Source organism: Mobula birostris, chromosome 3 (genome assembly GCF_030028105.1).
Source record: "Mobula birostris isolate sMobBir1 chromosome 3, sMobBir1.hap1, whole genome shotgun sequence".
In the NCBI taxonomy this organism is placed as follows: domain Eukaryota; kingdom Metazoa; phylum Chordata; class Chondrichthyes; order Myliobatiformes; family Myliobatidae; genus Mobula; species Mobula birostris.
In genome coordinates, this window is record NC_092372.1 from 43,324,945 (window position 1) to 43,343,303 (window position 18,359).

The 18,359-nt window shown below is 39.2% G+C and overlaps 1 protein-coding gene across 5 annotated transcripts in view; it reads left to right on the plus strand.

Moving 5' to 3' along the window:
- LOC140195000 (interleukin-6 receptor subunit beta-like) overlaps positions 1–18,359 on the plus strand; it is a 100,835-nt gene that overhangs the window by 20,216 nt on the left and 62,260 nt on the right. For all 5 annotated transcript variants that reach the window (XM_072252537.1, XM_072252534.1, XM_072252533.1 and 2 more), the window contains 2 exons: positions 1,516–1,651; positions 14,467–14,535. In XM_072252537.1, the coding sequence (XP_072108638.1) occupies positions 1,633–1,651; positions 14,467–14,535 (88 nt within the window). In that variant the 5' untranslated portion in view covers positions 1,516–1,632. The remainder of the gene's footprint in view (positions 1–1,515; positions 1,652–14,466; positions 14,536–18,359) is intronic.

An 18,359-nucleotide genomic window follows, 5' to 3' on the forward strand; every position in this document is an offset into this window, starting at 1 on the left:
TCTTCTGTTCCTTATGGTTATTGGCAAACTGTTGAAAGAGTAAAATATGATAACTGGAAGTCCATTAAAAAAACTTCCTAAACTCATTGAATGCAATTTGTAAAGGAAATCTCCAGGCAAAGATTATACAATTATGAGCGCATGCCAATGTGCATCTTACAAGTTACTGTATTACCTGTAATACTATGGCAAACATTTCAAGGGTGAGTATTGCACATCATTGACCATATTTTTCAAAAATCTTCTAAGTATATTCAATTGAATAGCAATACACTTGGGAAAAACTAATATATATCCCTACAGCAAAAGCAAAGAAACTCTTTAATTTTACAGAATTAGATATCCCTGTAAGTGATCTTGTGTTTTAATTTTTGTTTTGTAGTTGTTTTGAAGTTCCAACAACTTCATTGATTTATTCTGCAGTGTTTTTTAATAAATGCATTTTACTAATGAAATTTCTCCTTTGTTATAGAACAAAATGGTAAGTTATTTTAAGAGTGAAATAAGTCAGCAGTTGTAAAAGCACTCAACCTTCTGGTTCTTTCTTGCTTTGGCATCTCACTCCAATTTCCTTCTCCCTTTTCTCACTTTTAAGGGGAACCCCATCTCTGCCTGTCCAGACCAATACAGTAAATCATTCATTTAGGCTTCTGACATTGGAGCAGATTTTGGAAACCTAAATGGTTGGCATGGTCGTGTTCCAGTTGGCATAATGCTACTACAGTGCCAGCAACCCGGGTTCAAATCCCTTCGCTGTTTGTAAGGAATTTCCCCATGACGGCCTGGGGCTCCTTTGGATGCTCCGGTTTCTTCCTGCATTCTAAAGATGTATGGGTTAGTTGGTTCATTGCTCACGTGGTCATCATATGGCGGCGTGGGCTCGTTGGGTCAGAAAGGTTTTCTGCTGTGCCGTATTTCTGAATGAATGAGTAAAATACTGTATCATAGCAAACGATGGTCACTTGTAACAAGGTGTGCACTCATTCTATAAATGGCATATGGGAGAGTTAAGAAATACCAAAATATGGAATAGGATTATGATGGTTTGAAAAGGTGATTGAAAGGGTTATTCTTCTTATGGATGGTTATTGATCATTCTTTCGGACTCAAATCAGAAATGATCTTTGGAAATCAATACTAATCAATTGATCCTGTCTGATGAAGGATTCTGGACCTGAAATGTTAACCATGTCCAGCACTTTCTGTTTTAGTACATTGATTCAGTTAATTTGTTTGGAGAATAAAATCTTCCCATATTGATCATATCTATAAGATGTGGTGCAATGAAATACTGGTGTCATTGAAATTCAGTGTGATCAGTGGGTTTACGTCTGCATTTCATTTCATCAAAGAAAACTACTAGAAATGTTGGAGTTTTTAAAATAAAATGGGAAAGTGCTGGAAGTTCAACGTAACTCAGTCTACACCTGCCAAGGAATAACTCAGTGTAAACCTTACATCATGACTTTCAATCCTGACCAACACTTACAAAATTAATGTGTTTTCTTTTTTCAGATGTTCCTGAATCTTCTCTCCACTTCTCATGTACTTAGTTTCCAGTTTTACTGAATCGAAAATGGCTCTTGATGATCCAGGAATATTATACCACAGAACTCTTATGACAAGAACTCTATGAATCTTTCAACAATGTGTAAGTTTTTAGATTGATAAGATGAGAGTTGAATTGTCTCAGATGTTCATTGACTGAGCAGTATGTTTGCAGCTCTTTCTATTTTATCATCATACACCTGTATTAATGTTAATTGAACAAATCCTGTGCAAATTGTAGGGGAGTCAAGCAAAGAATTTAGAAAGTATTGAAAGAAGATACTCTAGGAAGAGGTACAGTCGACGTTTCAGGCTGAGACCCTTCGTCAGGACTAACGAAGGGTCTCGGCCTGAAACGTCGACTGTACCTCTTCCTAGAGATGCTGCCTGGCCTGCTGCGTTCACCAGCAACTTTAATGTGTGTTGCTTGAATTTCCAGTGTCTGCAGAATTCCTGTTGTTTGAAAGAAGATACTCCTCATGTTCCTCAGATGGTGTAATTTAGCTTTGAATGTTGTATCCTTGTTCACCCTTTTTTCATTCTTTCAGCATTTTCACCATACCCCCTTCCCAACCCTGCATCGCATTGTGATAGGAATTGACTCACTGAGCTCTTTTGCTTGTCTAGTTCCCTCTCCTCAGATATCTTTGGCCAGGATAATGGTTAACTTTACCCAGATTCTTTGCTTAGCTTCCCTTCCTTTTGCTTATACATCAGTAAGGTAAAAGTTTTGGGGAGAGGGTAATGTTGTGGTTATATATTAGATTAGATTAGTTTATGAGGACACACAGTCCTCTTTTATTGTCATTTAGTAATGCATGCATTAAGAAATGATACAATATTCCTCCGGTGTGATATCACAGAAACACAGTACAGACCAAGACTGAAAAACTAACAAAAACCAACAAAAACCGCATAATTATAACATATAGTTACAACAGTGCAACAATACCATAACTTGATGAAGAACAGGTCATGGCATAGTAAAAACGTTCAAAGTCTCTGGAATGTCCCACATCTCACGCGGACGGGAGAAGGAAGAAAACTCTCCCTGCCATGCCTGACCACAGTCTGACTCTGAGTCGTCCGAAAACTTCGAGCTCTGATCAGCCCTCCGATACCGAGTACCGAGCACCACCTCTATCCAAGCGCTTCAACCTCAGCCTCGGTAGCCAGCAGCAGGCAAAGCCGGGGATTTTGGGGCCTTCCCTCCGGAGAGTCTCGATCGCACAGTAACAGCGGCAGCGAACTGGGCATTTCAGAAATTTCTCCAGATGTTCCTCTGCTTCTCACATCTGTTTTCATCAAGGGAAGGCATTGGAAGGGTAATCCATGGTTTGGATTAATAATCTAGAAGCGGGAGTTCAGATTTTGGAATTAAACAGCGCGGAAACAGGCTTTTCGGCCCAACTGGTCCATGCTGACCAAGATGCTCCATCTAGGCTTCTTCCATTTGCTACTATTTGGTTCATAACCTTCTAAACCTTTCTATCCATGTACCTGTCCAGCAGTGTTTTAAAAGTAGTTATTATACCTGCCTTAACCATTTCCTCTCTCAGCTCATTCCACATAGACCCCACCCTTTATGTAAAACAAGTTGCTCCACAAGTTCCCTTCAAATCTTTCCCCTCTCATCTTAAACCTGTGCCCTCTAGTTCTTGATTCCCAACCCTGGAAAAGACTGAGTGCATTCGCTGTATCTAGGACTCCCATGAATGTATGCACCTCTAGAAGATCATCTCTCAGTCTTTTACACACTTAGGGTTCTAGCTTGTTCAATCGTTCCCTATAACTCACTTCCTCAAGTCCTGGCAACATTTGCCACGCTGCATGCGTTTATGAACATCACAAGTCAATTCCATCATTTGCTGCTTCTTTTAGTTCCTGTATGTGGTAAACATATTTCAGGAAAAATGAGGATCCTACACCAAGTATAAATAACTTTAACCTTTCACTATTTTAATAATAATATCACGATTGTGGCATAGTTCTGTTTTTTAAAATGATGTTAAATAGATTTTTTGTATTAAATTTCTGAATCAGGTAGATTAGATCAAATGATTTTATATATATTGATAAGAACATGAGAATAGGAGCAGTAGATGACCGTATGCATTTTCAATAATGTCATGGCTGACATGATCTTAATCTTGGTTCAACTTTCTTACACGTTCCCCATAATTTTTACCTCCTCTAGCTAGCTTCTTGACCGTCTTGGTGAGTGTTTCTGCATGGCCCTCACTCCCATTAATTTAATTAATACATGAACATACCTTTCTTTCCAGACTCCTAATATTTATTTTCAAGATGCAACACCTTGGGGGCTTGAAATGTTAGTTAGAGCACGGAAAAAATTGCTGGAGGATCTTTGTTGATGCAGAGTGAGGGTTGATGTTTCGGGTTATGACCTGGCAGCAGGGCTGGTTTTGGTTGAATGTTAGTTGCTTTAGCTGAACATCTCTGAACCATACCAGTGAGTGAACAATTTAGAACTATCAGTCAGAAATTACCTGAGTCATTTGACCTTGTTTCTGGAGTATCTTTTTATTATGGGAGGGAACTTCAAATTTAAATTGCTCTTTGGATGGAGAAGTGTTTCCTGATGATGCCCTGAATCATTTAACTTTAATTTTAAAGTTATACCCCCTATTTTGGAGTGACACACAAAAAGGAATAGTTTCCATATATTAAGCCATTCAATCATCGTGGAACTTCACTTAGTCACGGACAGCCACTCAGAATAAGACCAACAACCATTGTGTTTTATCTTCTATAGCGAGGCGATTCTGAATTCAAATGCAAAATCACCACAGATCCCATGCATCATAATCTCTGAATGAGCTTCCCTTGAGAGACCTTGTCGAATGCCTTGCACATAGATATTCAACATCTCCTGTTCTACCTTCATTGACCATCTCCGTCATCTCCTCCTGCAGGACTGACAGAAGTTAATTTTCACTTTCCCCTGTTATGGGAATAGCTTAAGTGGAAAAAAAAATCAAGGACATTCAATGGAAAAGCCAAACAGCATTCTGGAGCTGATTGATTGTAAGAAAGTATAAATCAGGAATGAATCCATTTAAACAGTAAACAAGCGAATATTATGTGAATCCTTGAAATACTTGTGGGTTACTATTAAAGGAAAATACTATCTATAAAGCAGGGCTATTTCTTTATAGTACTAGACTATCTAAAAAAAATTGGGTTTGTTTCTGCTTTAGTTCTTCAGTTCAGCACTAGCATTACATTGGATTGAGCTGAGTTTTGTTTCCTCCTTTTTCAAGAAAGTATGTCATGATTTACTGGAGAATGATGATTCCTGTGCTGTAGCTTGTTCTGATTTTAATGTCAATGACAGAAAATTGTGGCTTTGTGGTGACGTTCTTTTTCAGATGACTTAGTCTGAGAAGTTCTAATGGCTGGGCAGCTTGCACGGAAGTTAACTCTGAGCAAGGAAACTTCCATATTCATATGGGGCAGAGGGCTAGTGAGTTCCTTGTACACATCATGTGCTAGAATGTGTGAATCCTTCTCTGCGATGCATTATTTCTAAAGTCTCTTGAAAAGAGCCATCCTCAACCTTGCCAAGTACTTTTAAAATGGTAGATCTCAATGGGAGCCACTGCTTCAAGTAGTGCTGCAGATCTGAATCTGTTCACTGGGACAAACAGCGTTCTATAACGGTGAATGTTTTATGAGATTATATTAGATTAGTGAAAGCGGGAATAAAATGCATGATTTCACAGTTAGCAAACTTGGCTCATTTTCACAAAAACACTGCCAACCTCAAGATATGTGCCCAGGTATTCAGAGACCAACTCCAGAAGCTGCACTCAAAACCATTCAGGAAAAAAAGACCACAAAAGCTTATTATTATTTTCATCATAGCTGTTGTACATTAAAAAATGTCCTTCTTATTAAAGTCAAGAAATGTTTAAAGTTATGACAGCCATAGTCGGAAAAAAATGCACACATTTCCTCCGTGGTCTTTTCCTGGTTCCACTGATTGTTGTATGAAGGGCTTTTTCCGTGAATCACAAACACATGCCTGAGTCTTTCATGAAACCATGGTAGTGATGGTTGTTCAACCATTTCGCGGCCTGTTAAGTGGAAGTTAGTTAGTGTACAACCAGAGCTGACACTCTGCTGTATCACAATGATATACGATGACTATCCCTTCAAACCTTTCCTATGCATGTACTTATCCAAATTCCTTTTAAATGTTGTAACTGCATCAGTCTCCAATACTTCCTCTTCCAGTTAATTCCATGTAAGTGGTGTTCTTATTAAATCATAGCCTTCTCTACTTGAACCCGTGCCCCCCAGTTCCTTATTCTCCAACCCTGGGAAATGATTGGGTGGATTCACCCTGTCTATGCTCCTCATGATATTATACAGTCTATACAATAACTTTTTAGTCTCCTATACTCTAAGGAATAAAGTTCTAATGTATCCAACTTCTCCCTTTAACTTAGTCCCTCAAATCCTGGCAAAATCCTAGTAAATCTTTTCTGCTCGCTTTCTGGTTTAAAAACATCAGGGAGGCACAACACTTCACAGTATAGATGACCCAGGTTCAATTCCTGCCTGCTGGCTGTAAGGAGTTTGTATGTTCTCCCTGTGACTGTGAGGGCTTCCTCCAGGTGATCCGGTTTCCTCCCACAGTCAAAGACGTACCGGTTGGCAGGTTAATTGGTCATTGTAAATTGCCCTTTGATTAAGCTAGGATTAAATTCAGGGCAGTGCTGGGCAGCGTGGCTTGAGAGGCTGGAAGGGCCGATTCCATGCTGTATCCCAATCAATCAATCAATCTTTTCTGTAGCTAGGTGACCAAAAGTGAATAGGCTCCCCCAAGTGTGGCATCACCAAAACCTTATAAAACTGCAGCATAACTTCCACCTTCTATACTCAATGCCCTGGCTCATGAGGCCAGCATGTGAAAAGCATAGCAACACACACAAAATGCTGGAGGATCTCAGCAGGCCAGGCAGCATCTATGGAAACCAGTAAGCAGTTGAAGTTTTGGGCTGAGACCCTTCATCGGGACTGTAGGAACAAAGAGATGAGAAGTCAGAGTAAGAAGGTGGGGGGAAGTGAGGAAGAAATACAAGGTAGTAGGTGGTAGGTGAAACCAGGAGAGGGCGAGGGGTGAAGTAATGAGCTGGGAAGTTGATTCATGAAAGAGATAAAGATCTGGAGAAAGGGGAATCTGATAGGAGAGGGTAGAAGACCATAGAAAAAAGGAAAGGGGGAGGAGCACCAGAGTGAGGTGATGGGCAAGTAAGAAGATGAGGGAAGAGCGGGAAGCAGGTACGGGAATGGTGGAGGGGATAATTACCAAAAGTTTGAGAAATCTATGTTCATGCCATCAGGTTGGAGACTACCCAGACAGAATATAAGGTGTTGCTCCTCTAATGTGAGTGTGGCCTCATTGCGACAGTAGAGGAGGGCATGGGCTGACATATCGGAATGGGAATAGGAAGTGGCATTAAAATGAGTGGTCACCAGGAGATCCCACTTTTTCTGGCGGACGGAGTGTAGGTGCTTGGTGAAATGGTCTCCCAATCTACGTTGGGTCCCACTGATATCCTGGAGGCCACACCGGGAGCACCGGATACAGTAGTTGACCCCAACAAACTAGGTGAGGCACCTCTTCATTGCTTGTGGTGATAATTTACTTCAGAAAGGGTGTTATTAGTAATGTTTTTAGTCGAGTTCTTTGCCTTTTGAACTGCAAGTGAGCTGTAGCTCGGTAGCGGCACTAAAGCAGAAGGTAAGGAGTCATGGGGAAAGCTTTCATATTCAGCACCCCATATCAGAATCGAACTCAGTTCAGTAGAGTCATATGGCAGCAGCTCTAAATATTCATGGAGAACATCCCTAACTTGGAGTTAATCACAATTGTGTTCACCTTTGCAAGGCTGCTGTGCAAGTGATATATGGAGCAGCTTTTTGCAGAGGAACTTTAAGAAGTATTTCTCTTTGCATTTTAGTGATGGTTGTGTGTGTGTGTGTGTGCGCGCGCGCGCGAGAGTCAATGTGGCAATTGGCTGCAACGGTGTCGGATCTGAACTCTGGCACCACAAAGGCCAAATGAAGCCAAGGGCTTGGGTTTCCTGATGGGGTGTGAAAGATCTACCTTTACTCAGAGGCTCCCATGAGGATTGGACACTTACTTTTTAGCTTGCAAACGAAGATTATGGAGAAGGGAACTTTAGGAGCGAAAATTGTTTTCCTTTGTGGTCTCTTCCTGTTAAAAGATAGGTCAGAGATTATGCTTACAATAAAAAGAGAAAACTTAAGTGATATATTGTAAAAGTGTATCTGGCCAGGCATCAATGAGGAATAAGTTTTGTGTGGTTTTCCTGTAAGCACATAAGGAAAAGACATTGTAATTATAATCCGTAATAGCGTTTGAATCAAGTCCTGTGTGCTACAGGAACTTCCGGAACTGTTGTTGCTATTGTCTAAATTGGCAGCCAAGAAAAAAGTTCCTGTTTTCATCACACTTCTTATAAATCCATCTGAAATATATCCAAAACCAAACTGAAATGAAATCAAACGAGTCAAACATCAAGTATCACACGACAGCCTGAGGTCAACTTAGTTATTTTGAGTCAGCAGAATTATTCTGGTGTTTTAACCATTGACTTAATATTGAAGGTAGCTGCGTTTGAAAAATATAAACACTGGGTACAATTATCACTGCTTAAGCAGTTTTGTACGCAAATGATTATACCAAAGATTAAGAATCCATTCAGCCGAATATTTGGCTATTCAGGGGAAGTCAGAAGAACACACATCAATTGTCATTGAGGGGCCAGTGGTGGAAAAGTTGAGCAATTTCAAGTCCTTGGGTGTCAACATCACAAAGGATCGGTCCTTGGCCCACCATTTTGATGCAATCACAGCAAAGACAAGCCAGCAGCTGTACTTCATTGGGTGTCAGAGACGATTTGATACGTCACCAAAGACTGACAAATTTCTGTAGATATTTCATGAAGAACATTCTGCCTGGTTGCATCACCGTCCGCTATGGAGGTGGCAATGCGCAGGGTTGCAGGTTCAGCCAGCTCCATCATGGGCACAAGCCTCCCCAGCACTGAGGACATCTTCAAAAGGCAGCATCCATCACTGAGAACCCTCACTGCCCTCTTCTCGTTGCTACTGTCAGGGAGGAGGTACAGATTCAGTTTTATTTATCATATATACATGGAAACATACGGTGACATATATTGTCTGTGTTTTAGAACCAACACACACAATGATGTACTGGGGACAACCTGCATTCTGGTGCCAACATGGCAGTCCCACCATATCCAACACAGCAACAACACAACACTCAGCACCGAACAACCAAAACAGCAGCAACAGAACTGATTCAAAGAACAACAATGAAACAAGCCCCTTCCTCATCCTTCCACCCCTCATACACAGGCATCCAAACCCAGGCTGCCTCTGGGCCTTCAGGCCTTGGCCCCGGACTCTCAAATTCGCAGACATCAGGCCTCCAAACTTTAGTCTCTGGCTTGGACTGTCCTTCTACCTTCAGACTCGCTGACTTCAGTCTTCAACCTTTTGGGTTTCTCCCTCTGGACTCACTGAGCTCTGGGCTTTCACCTTCCACTCTGTCCTCTGGACTTCACTGACTTCTGAGTATCAATATAATATCTGATATACACACACATAATGTTTTAGGAACAGCCTCTTCCCCTCCACATCACATTTACAAATGTCCCATGAACATAACTCGCTAATGCACAATTTATTTATTCTCATCGTATCTTCTAATAGTTTGCTGTGGCTACATTGTACTGCTGCTGCAAAACAACAAATTTCCCAATTTATGTCAGTGACCATAAATCTGTTTTTGATTCTGTTTCTGATAATTAGGAGCAGGAACGATAGTATTAATTTTGTGCAATTTTCAATAGCAATTTTGTGCAAACCCATTAGAGCTGATAGACCATAAATAATAGACCATAAAGGTGTAGAACTATCCTCCAATTTCATCAATATTGTAGCGCAGAAGATGCCTAGGACTAAGATCAACTGTGCTGTAAGTGGACTTGAGGAACATGTGTAAGAAGTTTAACTATTTGTGACTGAATAAAGAACTACTGCAGATGCAAAAAATCTGAAAGAAAAAAACTAGAAATAACCATCCCACAAATGTGGCTTGACTTGCTAAGCATTTTCAGCATTTCCTGCTTTTGTGGATTAATGGTGGTCTTTATTTTTTCAGATGATGAAGGCTGTAATAACCTTAAAGACTTACACAGAGAAACAGTGAGCTTTCACCGATTATAGGCTCTGCTAACAATAATGTAGAACCATGCAAAACTGATTTTTAAAATTTATTTTCTTTATGAATGCCATATATATGAGCAGAGAGATTATGCTGCAGCTGTACAGGCTACTGCTAAGGTCACACCTGGAGTATTGTGTGCAGTTCTGGTCTCCTTACTTGAGGAAAGACATAATGGCTTTGGGGGTAGTTCAGAGAAGGTTCACCAGACTAATTCCAGAGATTACGGTTAACCTATGAGGAGAGAATGAGTCACCTGGGATGATATTCATTGGAATTCAGCAGAATCAAATTAAAATCAGGTTTATTATCACCGGCGCGTGACGTGAAATTTGCTAACTTAGCAGCAGCAGTTCAATGCAATACATAATCTAGAAAAACAATAATAATAATAATAAGTTTATTATAAATAAGTTAAATTCAAGTTTCTTGTCATTCAACTGTATACATGTATATCGCCAAATGAAGCAACGTTCCTCCAGACCATGGCACGCAACACAGTACATACAACTCACACACTGCACATTACCACAAATCAATTAGCAAATAATAACATATATTTCAGAAGACTGACATTTAGTACAAGGTGCATTTATGACGCAAGTTAGAAAGTAAACAGTATAATACTACTGGATCTTCATACGTGATGAGACGGGGAGTTTACTTGTCTCATGGTCTGGTGGAAGACACTGTTTCCCATCCTAAGAATAGCCCTAATACTATGGTAGCTCCTGCCTGATGGTAGGGGGTCAAAGAGATTGTAAAATAGAGGCTGGAAAGTTGTTTTCACAGGTAAAACCATCCTTCCCGCAATCTCTTTGACTGTCTGCTGCAGGCGGAGGGTACCGTAGCATAAGAACCCGAACTATCAGGCTGAGTAACAGGTTCCTCCCCCACGCTGTTGGACTTCTCACACTGTTGCCACTCAGCACATGTGTACACCCCCGTCTGAACACACAGCCACACCACCCCCTCCCTCTTCCCAACCAACAAGTCTGCACTGGTAACTTTTCATCTTTTATTGCTGTTGTTTCACATATTTATACCACTGCTTTGTTATTATAACAGTGCCAGTAACACTGTACTGTCTTACATAAACATATACATACAATGGACTTTATGTCAACCTGTGAATCTTCAGGCCATACCACAGGGAACTGTGCTGATATTATTCTTATGTTCTTGTTAAGGCAAGAAAATCTGCAGATGCTGGAAACCCAGAGCCACACACACAAAATGCTGAAGGAACTCAGCAGGCCAGGCAGCATATGGAAAAGAATAAACAATCACCGTTTCAGGCCAAAACCCTTCTTCAAGACAGGGTCTTGACATGAAACGTCAGCTGTTTACTCTTTTCCATAGATGCTGTCTGGCCTTCTGAGTTCCCCAGCATTCTGTGTGTGTGTGTGTCTTCTTATTTAATTACGTTACTTCATTTAGAGGTACAGCACTGATAGGCCCTTCTGGCTCATTGTGCTACACCACCCAGCAGCTCCCTACACCCTGATTTAACTCAAACCTAATCACAAAACAATTTACAATGACCAGTTTACCTAGCTGGAACATCTTTGGACTGTGGGGGGAAACTGGAGGACTTGGACAAAACCTACACATTCCACAGGGAGGACATACAGAGAGTCCTTACAGAGGATGCTGGGATTGATCTCCAAACTCTGATGCCCCAAGCTGCAATAGCATCACACTACCTGCCACGCTACTGTGGTGCTACTACTTAAGCACGGTTTCTTAAGCATGGCACCATTTCCTCATACATGGTTTCAAAATGTACATGGAGATGACTGATCAATCTGTTTCATTGAAGTGCCTGTTAGTGAAAAGTTTATGCATCTCTCAACAATTTTTAATATGCTAATACACCCAGGTTTTAAATGTTAAAAATGAAACCCATCAAAGTGAACTATGAATAGAATCTGAAAGCAAAGTCACACTTGTGACGGTGTTAGTGAGTTTGAATTCTGAGGTACCACACCATATGCATTAGACTCATTATATTCATTAATCTCAATATATCAGCTTATGCAGGTACCAAAACTCAAGTTTACACACCATGGGGATCAATGGTTAATTTTAGACTGTGGCCATTTATCTGATTTCAGACAGAGCCACACCTAGAGAGATGGAAAAAAATATTAATTGGATTTCCAATTACTCATTTTTGGAAACTCTAAATTTGCATGAAATTAAGAAAAACATTGAAGGTCCAAGTATTTTAAAATCTGAAGTTCGTAATGCAATAAATAAGATGAAGAAAGGAAAAACAGCAGGTCCTGATGAATCGGTAACAGAACAAATTATTGCCCTTGAAGATTATGGAATTGGAAAACTTACTGATTTAATCAATTACATTTATGAGACTGGAATAATACCAGAAGAGATGAAAAAAATCAGTATTTATCACTCTTTGTAAGAAACCTGAAGCAAAAGAATGTGAATTACATAGGACCATAAATTTAATGAGTTATATCACCAAGATACTTCTAAGAATTTTGATGACAAGAGCTAAAGTAAGAATCAGCTGAAATAGGCAAAGAACAATGTGGTTTTGTGAAAGGCAAAGGTACAAGAAACACAATATTGATGTTAAGGATACTATCAGAATGAGCTATTCAAGGGCAAAAAGATTTGTTTGTTTGTTTTATTAACTACACAAAAGCATTTGATAAAGTGAAGCACAATAAGTTATTTGAAATATTACAGAAAACTCTAGATCTAGATTCGAAAGACCTCCGCCTAATCAGAAATCTGTACTGGGAACAAACTGCCGCTGTAAGAATAGATGGAGAAGTGAGTCAGTTTGCAAAAATCAAGAGAGGCATTAGACAAGGGTGTGTTTTCTCCCCTGATTTATCTAATGTGTACAGTGAAACAATATTACAAAAAATAAGAGACATCTTGGGAATCAAAGTTGGCGGTGAAAACATCAATAATTTCAGCTATGCAGATGACACTGTGTTAATTGTAAGCACAGAGGAAGAACTACAAAACTTAATTGATATAATTGTCGAAGAAAGTGCAAAATTTTGTCTATCTATCAATTGCAAAAAGACAGAATGTATGGTGATATCCAAAAAGAAGGAGAATCCTATCTGCAGGCTGAGAATAAATGGGGAAGACATAAAACAAGTACAGAACTTTTGCTACTTAGGAAGCTGGGTGAGATCAGATGGCAGGTGCGACATGGACGTCAAAAGAAGAATATGGATGGCAAAAGACACTTTTACGAGAATGAAGAGTATACTGACCAACACTAAACTAGGCATGACAACCCACCTCAGAGTACTGAAATGTTACATTTATCCAGTTATGTTATACGGCTCAGAATGTTGGACAATATCTAGTAACATGAGGAAGTGAATTGAAGCAGCAGAGATGTGGTTTTTGAGGAGGATGCAAAGAATATCATGGACGAAACGAATATCTAATGAGAATGTCATGAACAGAGCAAACACAAAAAGGGAAATAATGTATGAGATCATGAAAAGGCAACGTAACTTCATTGGACATGTCATTAGGAAAGAGGAATTAGAATGCACGGTAATTATGGGAAAGATTGAAGGGAAGAAAGCAAGAGGAAGACAAAGACAAATGATGATGGAGACAGCAGCCAGAGAACTGGAAATGAATACCAATGAATTGATCCACTTGACCCAAAACAGGAGTGTGTGGGCCATGGCAGTCAAAGCTCAAACTGGGCATGGCACCTGATGATGATGATGAAATTTGCATGGGGGACAAATGGACCATGATGTTTTCCATGCTAAATAAGCCAAACCATACTGTCTAGATTCACAGAACAGCTGAAGGACAACCATGTGGCCCTGATGTAACAGCACATTTGAAATGGTACCTTAATGAGAGTCAGTGTCATGATGAGCAGTGGGAAAAATGGATTGAAATACTGTATAAATCAAACTGAATAATAAGGTAATTTTCTTGGTATGAATAATTCTTCTAAAATGGTAACTGCAGATGACTTGAGAAAATTTCAGTGAAATTGCACAAAACAATAACCTTCTAAACAAGACTTATTAACAATAATTTACAAATCTTCCTATCACATAAACAATTGAGTACGTTTTATCTTCACTCTCAGTGTATAAGTAACTGAGACTTTAAGCATGGTAAGTATGGTGCGTTTGAGTGCTTTCCACAACTGGAAGTTTGGGTCTGTTGTAGATAGAAATGGCTTGCCATGATTCATCAGTAACAGAATTATTGTTGAGTCATCTGACTACCAGGACAACAGAGAGTGAACTTGTTGTGTTTGGTCTTGTTTCACATGGACAGTCCATCGCTCATTGCAATTTCTCACAAGGTTCTTCATCTTTCATGTTCTAAAGAAGACCATGGATGAAAAATTCTAAATCAATTGGACTATACATAATAAATATTATGATTATTCTAAATGAGAAATTGCTAGCAATATAGAGTGCTCCAGCCAACATCCAGGGAAGTTAATGTTTCAGATATAGTACTTTCAGATTTGTTTTGAGTAAGTAGCATAAGGAATATCTTTTAAAATTAAGTGTAATTGTTCAGAATACATTATCTTAATATTAAGATCAATTTTTTATCTTTTAATTTTGCAGTTTCTACAGGAAAGACAGTCACTGCTTGGGTATGGGTAATGTTTTCAATAAGTTCATTTTTGGTTACAGGTAAGCATTATGAAGATTGAATGTGTGGTTGGAGTTCAATCTAATTTATTACACTTTATATATATATATATATATATATATAGTGTGTGTGTGTGTGTGTGTGTGTGTGTGTGTGTGTGTGTGTGTGTGTGTGTATGTGTGTGTGTGTGTGTGTGTGTTGCTTGACTATGTCTATCTATCTTTCTTTACATCCTCATTGCATCTCTGTCATGCCGTCCCCTCTGTCATGATGTTGGACTTTTGCATTTTACACTTGCTGCTCTTCCAGAACTCTGTAGGGCTTTTGTCTCATCCTTTCTAATTCTGTCTCAACTCCTCCAAGTTTTATCTTCCTATACAAAATTTTCCTGCATTCCTAACATTTAATAAAGTCTGCCTACAGCATGTAACAACAAATACACCGTAGGCAGAAGAAGTGTGTGTCTCTTAGGCAAGGGCTCTATGGGACTTTATAAGTATTGTTGAATCTCAGAAAACAGTCAGTAATATGATGCTTTAAAAGCAAAAATGATGTTCATAACAATGTTACATATTGTATACTACAACTTAAATGGCCATCTTTTTAAAGTTCGACGTAAAATTTATTATCAGAGTACATATGTGGCACTACATACAATCCTGGTATTTCTTTTTCCTGCAGGCATACTCAGCAAATCTATAGAATAGTAACTATAAACAGGATCAATGAAAGAACAAGCAGAGCTTAGAAGATAATAAACTGTGAAAATGCAAATATAAATAAATAACAATAAATGATGAAAGCATGAAATAACAAGATAATCCTTAAAGTGAGATCACTGGTTGTGGGAACATCTCAATAAATGAATGTAGTTATCCTCTTTTGTTCAAAAGCCTGATGGTTGAGGGGTAGTAACTGTTCTTGAATCTGGTGGCGCGAGTCCTGAGACAATTGTACTTTCTACTTGATGGGGGCAACAAGTAAAGAACAGGGTTCTGGGTGGTGAGGATCTTTGATGATGGATGCTGCTTTCCTACGACAGTGTTTCATGTCGACGTGCTCAATGGTTGGGAGGCCTTGACCTGTGACATACAGGGCTGAATCCACTACGTTTTGCAGGATTTTCCACTCAAAGACATTGGTATTCTCCCACCAGGCCACAATGCAACCAGTCAATGCACTTTCCACTACACATCTATAGAAGTTTGATGCTGAACCTCCACAGACTCCTAAGAAAGTAGAGGTGCTGTTGTGCTTTCTCTGCAGTTACATTTATATGATGGGTCCAGGACAGGTACTCTGAGATAGTGACACCCAGGAATTTAAAGCTACCGGCCCTCTCCAGTGCAAGTTATGAATAAAAGGAACATGGATATGAGGTTGGCTAAAATAATGGGAGGTTATGGTAAATGATTATATTTTTGAACTGGAGGAAGATGAATAGACACAGTGCCTATGGATTTCAATTGTGGCCATTGCTCTTTTAATCTGTGACCAGGACATGGAGGTGTACGCCTCATTTTCTAATATTGAGAATGGCACAAAATTTACCAATATTGCGAGCACTAGGGAGGATAGATAGTAACTTAATATAAGCATGCTGGTGGAATTGGCAGATGCATTTTAGATGAAAGTTAATGTAGAGAAATGTAAGGTGATACATTTTGATAGGAGGAATGAGGAAAGGTAAAATAGAATAGGGTACTGGGTTCAGGAGCAGAGAAATCTGTGGGTTTGTGTGTGCAAATAATTGAAAGGTTAAGAACATGGTTAATGAAGCAAACACGTTCTTGACTTTATCAGTAGGGGCACAGAAAATAACTGTGGGAAGCTCTACTAGTCTGGCCTCAGTTGGAATACTGTGCTCAATTCTGGTCAAAATATTACTGGAAGGGTGAGTAAGTGTTTGAATGGTTTCTGTAATGAGGGACAACAATTGCAGGATGCTTGAAAGAGGGTGTTGAGAAGAGAAGACTGAAGGGAGATTTGACAAAGCACAAAATTATGAGGTGTCTGGACAGATTTGGTTATTGGGAAGTTGTTCCTGTAGTAGTTCAAGGACGAGAGGTCACAGGTATAAAGTTAATGGAAAGAGAATTAATTGCGATTTGTGATGAAGTGCCCTTTTACACATTCTCTGGTTGGGTTCTGGAATATGTTACACATAGTGGTTCCGTTGTGGCCTTCGAAACAGATCTGGATAAATATATGGAGGCATTTTAGACCATGGAAAAAGAACAAGAGAGTGGATCCTAGGAGTTGCTCTGGTAAAGAAATGATATGGAAATAATATGGCAAATGGGCTCATTTTGTGTTATAGTCATTTTATTAAATAGATCTATGATAATAGCACTCTTGTTCAACATCAATCTATCTGTTCATCAAATTTAGCTAGATTGAACTTTGAACTTTGATTAGGCCACTGTTGGAAAGTGGTTTGAATCATCTTGAGGATCTGAAAGGTACATTATAAGTTTAGAAGATTCCTTTCTTGAGATATTGTGTAGAGTTTAAGAGGGAAATGAAACACAAAATAAGTGAGAAAGGAAGTGAAAAAGAATAAGAAAGCAAGTAATAAGGAAGAATGCCGCATTAGAGAGAAAAACACAAGATTAAAAAAGCAGCAGTGAGTTTATGCATTAAGTGCGAACAAAGACAAAAGGGTTTGAGCAGTGAAACAAAAATAAAAATGAAGATAAGTGTCAAGTGGAGGGAGTGCCAAAATTACAGGAATTTTAATCTGCAAGTCTGATCATGATTTGGGAGCAGAATACAACATGATTATGTCCCTTAAATAGAAGTTGATAATATAATTAAGATAAAGGAATTAAAAATTAGAGAAGCCTGTCCATTAATTTATAATATCCCCCTTGGTGTTCCGTTTAAGTAACTATTCTTCATGAGTAGACATGAAGCCATTCTTACTTCCGGCTGATGTCCACAGATGATTACCTTTTAGAAGAATCTCAGTCAATAACAACCATGAAAGTTCAACCCTGGCTGAAATGACCTTCCCATGGGACACTAAATGTAGTTGAAACAGAGACACAAGAGACTGCAGATGCTGGAATTTACAGTCTTTTCCCTTATTGTCTGGCTTGAGTTCCTTTTGCCAGCTGAAGCTTATCCTGTTGCTGCTTAGGATCATTTACCTCTTCTTGTGAAAGATTCTACCCTGAATATATTATTGGCAGATTGGGTGGTATCTAACACTAATCCAAGCCACGGCATCATGAACATCATAAAACTAAACTTTTATTTAGTGTCTTTAATATAATAAGGTGGCTCAGGCCAGTGTATCAGATAACGTTTGGCATATGTAAATATCCGACATCCATAAAAAGGAATAGATTTACATTTGCTTAATGTGAAGAAAGAGAAATAGAAACATGGGGGACTTGGAAGTATCTTAAAGACAGAGGAAGATGTGAACAATAACCTGCACCATCGTGGCTTGGTGTGAGGTAGGATGCGGGTTTGCTCATGAGACTGGCCAAGAAAGGATAGAGGTAGTGATAGAGGTTTTGGTAGCATTTCAGCTACGGCACGAAATCAGCCAAAGACAGACTCTGTCTCCAATCCAAGCACCAGCAGCAAATACAAATCCTTTACATTTTGAGAAGAAAAAAAAACTACTATTACTAGAAAATCTTGCACATATTCCTCAGGTTAGGGCAACATCTGTGCAAAGAGAAAGCGAATTAACATTTCAGTTTGATGATAATTCATTACAGCTCTTCTGAAGAAGGGTTATCAGTCTGAAATGTTTCCTTCTCCACAGATGCTGCTTGACCTTTCCAATATATTTAACTTGCCTTACAACTTCTTATTTAGAGATTTGAATTCAGTAATGTGATTGATTTGT